At 43.5% G+C, this 6000-nt stretch overlaps 1 protein-coding gene across 2 annotated transcripts in view; it reads left to right on the top strand.

The window, feature by feature from the left end:
• Positions 1-4173: 4173 nt before the first annotated feature.
• Positions 4174-6000, top strand: part of BRF1 (BRF1 general transcription factor IIIB subunit) — a 251642-nt gene continuing 249815 nt past the window's right edge. For both annotated transcript variants that reach the window (XR_013540718.1, XM_020800763.3), the window contains exon 1: positions 4174-4587. Coding sequence is in view for 1 of the 2 variants with exons in the window: in XM_020800763.3 (XP_020656422.2) it covers positions 4401-4587 (187 nt within the window). In the remaining variant the exon portion in view is untranslated. The remainder of the gene's footprint in view (positions 4588-6000) is intronic.

Below are 6000 nucleotides of genomic sequence, written 5' to 3'. Positions count from 1 at the left end.
TTCCCTATTTTATTGGTGCAAAATCCATCTCAAAATGTCGGGAGCAATGCTGCTACAAATGCGAATATTAGATTCTCATCCAGTGCAAAGAGTTTAAGGGTGAAATGGTACAGGAGGTCAGAGAGATTTGCTGTAGCTGTTTTGTTTTTAAAAGTATACAATTGAAACAACACAATTAGTAGCACATTCCATGAGATCTTCCCTAAGCATAACATCTCATTGTGGGGTGTATTTAGTAAAAGTTTTCAAAGAACTTTCAGAAGTCATCAAAAGTGGTTCAACGCTATTGATAACAAATCTGTAATCCGACAGAGGAGGACTCAAGATCAACAATCTCTCCCCACCACCAATGTAACATATTTATTTATTTATTTGATTTATATCCTGCCCATCTGGTCTATTCGACCACTCTGAGCGGCTTCTGTATTGTCTTCTGTAGCCCCAGAGTCACACTCCCAACCTAACACAGAGGATAGCTGATGGGTGAATATACTTGCTATTTGTTCCATGCAAACATATCAGGAAGCACAGTATTCATGGCTTCCCCCCCCCCTTGTCCTCATCCCTGTGTTTCTAGCAATAGTTTGATCTAAAGATATTCGTGGAAAACTTACATGCAGGCAATTTATGCCCCACATGTACAAAAGATTTCACAAATGGCCTAGATAACACTATAGAAATAGTCCACTTCTGGTCAAAAATAGTCTATTATCTTGCTATTTTGTTTTTAATTTTACCTCTATTTCATTTATATCCATAATTTTAAATTGTGCAACACTCTGATATGACGTGGTGGCACTGCAGAAGCCTGTGCTGCAAGGTCAGAAGACCAGCAGTCGTAAGATCGAATCCACGAGATGGAGTGAGCTCCCGTCGCTTTGTCCCAGCTCCTCGCCAACCTAGCAGTTCGAAAGCATGTGAATGCGAGTAGATAAATAGGTACCACCTCGGTGGGAAGGTAAAACGGCGTTCCCTAGTCACGCTGGCCACACGACAATGGAAACTGTCTTTGGACAAGCGCTGGCTCTACGGCTTGAAAAACGGGATGAGCACCGCCCCCTAGAGTCGGACACGACTGGACTGAAAATGATAAGATGATAAGGGGAACCTTTGCCTTTACCTTACTACATTTTAATTTCAAATATTCTAGTTCCTGGGGTGGAATCTGATTGTCTTCATTACAGCAGAATGAATAGCAGATTTTTTAAATTGTATTTTTTGATTTTGTAAATGTAGCTTGTGTTGTCAGCCATGGTGGGCTTATGCTTTGCATTGTCATGCTGGTGAAGGAGACAGAGAAGTAGGTGCGGAAGGAAATCTGCAGAGCAGCTGCGGGCAAACGACCACATTCTTGTGTCACTAACCACCCTGCCTGAGCTTCAGGGAGCAGATAATGGAGAAACACATATGTGGTCCACAGTCTCCTCTTAGTCAATATCTTTAAAAAGAACTAAAAAAGAAAAAGAAAATAATTATAGGAGGCTCAAGTCTGTGCTCAAGAAGTGAATGTATCCACAAAAGCTAGCACTGAAATATAACAGGGTGCAACTACCTGGCAAGAGAAATGTGAATTAACTCATTGGGTTCTCTTCAGTAAAATTGTCCATATCGGACCAGGGCAGAAATGCAGGGGCTGAAGCCACCTGCCATCTTCATTTCTAAGTGTGCCTTTGAGCCTAATTGGGACACAGAAATCTGGACCATTTGTTTTATAGCAAGAATATTAGAATTACTCTGAAAATATGAAATTGCTTTAAAATGTACTGCATTATATAAAATATTTATAATATGCTTTTATATTTTTAGAAATAATTAAAAAATACAGAAGATATTGCTAGTTCTTTAAAAATGTAATATATCATGTAAAATATTTCTAGTGTGCTCTTTAATTTTTAGAAACAAATTAAAAAGACAAAAATATCTCTCAATTCCCCACTCTCAGAATGCATTACAGTAAGAAACATTAATAAAAGATACATCATTACCATTTTGACACAAAAAGAAGCAACATGAAAGCAGCAAATAATGGTGAATATTTAATGAATTGCTTGAGCAAAGGACCAAGAGATATTCTGGGGAGAAAATAAAGATGGCAGGCAACTTCTTCTTTGCAGCCACATAAAATAAAAAGAAATTAATTTTTTAAACATGAAGAACTGCAGGGGAAACTTACTGAGTACCATGGGAGTTGACTGTTGAAGCTATGTTGGAAAACTCTGCCATAGTTCAACTATATATTTTTAGACAGAATAATGCAAACCAATGGGCTGCCTGTATGTGGGGTGGCTTTGCTGGAATCCAAGAAGAAGAAAATGTGTTTTTTTCTCAACTTCTATTTGTAAAATTGTTTGGCATATAAAAAGAAAGGTACATTATGAGGTCTTCTAGTCTTATTTCTTATAGTCCATTGCAACTCAGAGCTGTGCTATGTGAAAGTATGTGACTGTGTTAATTTTACACAAGTTTGGGTGAATTAATAGGAAATGGGTATCTTCTGTTTGACTCATGTATCTAGAAGATTACATCAGAATGGCCACTCAGTCCAGCTTGAATGTGTACAAGTTTTACTTGTCTATATTGCTTGAATACTTTTAAAGAATATGGGGGCGGGGGAAAGCAAATTTAAAAAGGCATTCAGGTAAAGACTAAATTTAAAAAGGCATTCAGGTAAAGACTCCACAATTAAAAAATATGCAAATCAACACATATGAGAATAATTAGTGAAGAACACCTGAGTATTGATTTGTAGTGGTGTTCTTGTCAGTATAAACCTCAAGATGTTTTTGTTGCTCTTGGTCCAGCTGCTTCACTATCTATTCAAGTACTGAAATTGATTTGGCAAGATTTGTCCTCATGCCCCTTTGTACTCAAAACCTTATTTAGTACTGCTACAAGCAATGCAGCTCAATCCTATCCATGTGTATTCCAAAGTAAACCCTGCGAATTTCTGTCAGGGGACAGACATGTGCAGCTCACTCATGTACACTTTAATTACCTCTTTTGTACAAGCAGCATTAATTTAGTGGAAGGGAAAGGGCTGGGGGACCCAGTGTGGTGCAATGGATAGAGTGACAGACTAGTATCAGGAGATGTGGATTCAAATCCCCATTCTGCTATGGAAACTCACTGGGAGTGTGCAGATCTAGTATAATCACGCCTTAAATATCTTGCTTATCTTGAAAGCCCTGTTGCCATAAATTTTCTGACTTGATGGAACATAGCACAAACCCAAGGAAAGGGCACTCTTCACATGCTCATAGGTCTTTTCATGTTCAAATATATTGCACAGCTAATTTATCTGGGGAAGGAAAAACACATCGTCTCCTGATAAGCCATAGTTACATCAAAACAAAGATACACCCATCTATCTTTGATCCATCCATCTCAGACTCTTTGTATCCTGCATCTATCCAGATGTCTCTCTGGGAAACTACTAGCAACATCTGCCCCGCAGGAAGCGAACAGGGGAAACATTGCTTCACTTGAAATGTGGTTTTGGAGGAGAGCTTCACAGGCAACATACAGAAAGACAAATACAGTTAAGTGGGCGCTGGATCAAATCAAACATGAACTCTCGCTAGCAGCAAAATAAAACTTAATCTGAGGCTGCCATACTTTGGGCATAGCCTACAGAACTCAAAGACTCATTGAAAGATACAATAACGGCCAGAAAAGCTGAAGACAGCAGGAACAGAGGAAGACACCGAATGGGAGATGGAATGAATGATCAAGGAAGCCACTTCTTTGAGTTTTGCAAGGCGGTGAACGAAAGGAGGCTCACTATTTCATAGGGCCTCCATAAGTGGGAAGCACCACATAACAACGGTTGGTGGCGACGGGGTGGGGGCTTTTCTTGGCATCCCAAATCTGCCCCTTCAGGCGCCACTGCCGCCTCGCTTTGCGGGACGGTTGGGCCGGCCTTGAGGGCCGCTCTCCCTTCTGAAGCTAAAGGCGGGTGGGGGGGAAATGAAACGCCCTCAGACAGCTTTTCACGCCTCAAGGGAGACGCGGCGAGGAGGGGGAAAAAAGGCCGTCTTTTCCGTCAACCTCTGAGGGGAAGGGATAGGAAAGGGAAAGGAGACGAGAGGAGGCGCGGCCTTGCCTCGCTTCCTCGCAGGCCTCGCGAGAAGGGGCGGTGTTTGTGTGCCGGAGCGGCTCCTCCTCGCTCTCGCCCTGAGCCCAGAGCCGGCTGCCGGAGCGACGGGCCGGCCGAGGGGAGGCCTGCACGTGAGGGAGGGAAGGAAGCGCCGCGAGTCGGTTGACCGCCCGGCCGGCCGACTGGCCGGAGGGACAGCCCGGCCGCTCGCTCGCCCGCCCGGCCGCCCGCCCGGTGAGGGTAAAGGCCGCCGCGTCCTTTTCTCCTGGGCGGCTGGCGCGGCGGGAGCCACCTGGGCTTCAAGATGCCGGGCGGGCGGGTGTGCGCCGTGTGCGGCGGCTCCGAGATCGAGGTGGACTCGGCCCGAGGGGATGCCGTGTGCACGGGCTGCGGCTCCGTGCTGGAGGACAACATCATCGTCTCCGAGGTCCAGTTCGTGGAGAACAGCGGCGGGGGCTCCTCGGCCGTCGGCCAGTTCGTCTCCCTCGATGGTGTGTATGAGGGAAGGAGCAAGGAAGGGAGAGAGAGAAGGAAAGGAAGTGTGTGTGTGTGTGTGTGTGTGTGTGTGTGTGTGTGTGTGTGTGTGTGTGTGTGTGTGTGTGTGTGTGTGTGTGTGTGTGTGGAGAAGGGTGGCTGGCGTGGGTCGGGGTGGCGAGGGTGACCTTCGTGGCCCTGTTATTGTGGGTCTTTGAGGAACAGAGGTTGGCTAATATTAGGGGCTTTGTTTATGCTAGAATTTATACCCCTTTCCTTGCTGTGGGTATGGCATTTTCATAATAATAACAACAATAATAATAGTGGCAAAATTTAGTGCCCTGGCCATTATGCACAAAATATAACATAACATACCAGGCATAGTAGTAAGTAATAGAACGAAGAAATGTCTGGATCACTGACATTGCAATTTCAGGCAATGCCAGACTTGAAAATAAAGAATTGGAAATACAAAGTATAGAGACCTGGCAATCGAAACATCTTACCTTTGGAAGAAGCACACTTCAGTGGTCTCCGTAGTCTTCGGGGCTTTGGGAACAATATCACGAAATTTCACACAGTACTACAGTATAAGCAGTTGCAGATCTTAGAAATCACACCATCAGAGGTACAAAAAACTGCAGTGTTAGGAACAGCATACAGTTTGTGCCTAAATTTAACAGATACAGTACTTATCTTTTTTGTTAAAACTTGTGTCTGTTAAATACCAGTCAGTGTTTTTATAATTTTGACTGTGCTTGGAGTTTTTTAATTATCATCATCATCTTGTATTGTCAAGTCAATTCTGATTTATAGTAATCTTTTTCAGAGCTTTCTGGGTAGAGAGTACTCAGAAATGGTCTACCATTCCTTTCTCCAGGGACTGTGCTGGTTGCCCAAGGCCACACAAGCGGGTTCTTTTTCCAGGAGGCACAGCGGGGAATCAAACTCCCAACCTAATGAATTCACTGAGCTGTCCAGCCAGCACTGCATTCCCATTGACCTAGCTTATAATGGAAACCAGTGGTTCTGCAACAAAGCATTGGAGTAATAAAATTTGGCTAAAAGCCTGTGAAAGATAAAACATCAGAAGCGGATCTTCTTAATGAATTTGTTTTTTTTCAGTGGTTCTCTTGTTTTTATTGAAAGGACGTGTTAGTCTGGAAGATAATGGAAGACTGGCTCTTTGCCTTAACATGAGGTCAGGCTGTCTATCCACCTGTTCTGTTGTGCTGCACTCTGCTTTCTAGGGCCTCAGGCACAGGTTTTTCGTATTGTTTGCCCCCTTATTTAGAAAAAACTGGAAATGCCGCTGAATTGAATTTGGGACTCAACCCCAGGTGGTGCAGAGCAGTGGCCTTACCACTGAGCTAATATTTTTCTCTGCTGTGTTTGTCTGCATATTTATTATACTGACTTTGCAGCTACAG

This window comes from Pogona vitticeps, chromosome 1 (genome assembly GCF_051106095.1).
Source record: "Pogona vitticeps strain Pit_001003342236 chromosome 1, PviZW2.1, whole genome shotgun sequence".
In the NCBI taxonomy this organism is placed as follows: domain Eukaryota; kingdom Metazoa; phylum Chordata; class Lepidosauria; order Squamata; family Agamidae; genus Pogona; species Pogona vitticeps.
The sequence above is the reverse complement of the archived record's forward strand: the minus strand, read 5'-3'. Positions and strand labels throughout refer to the sequence as shown.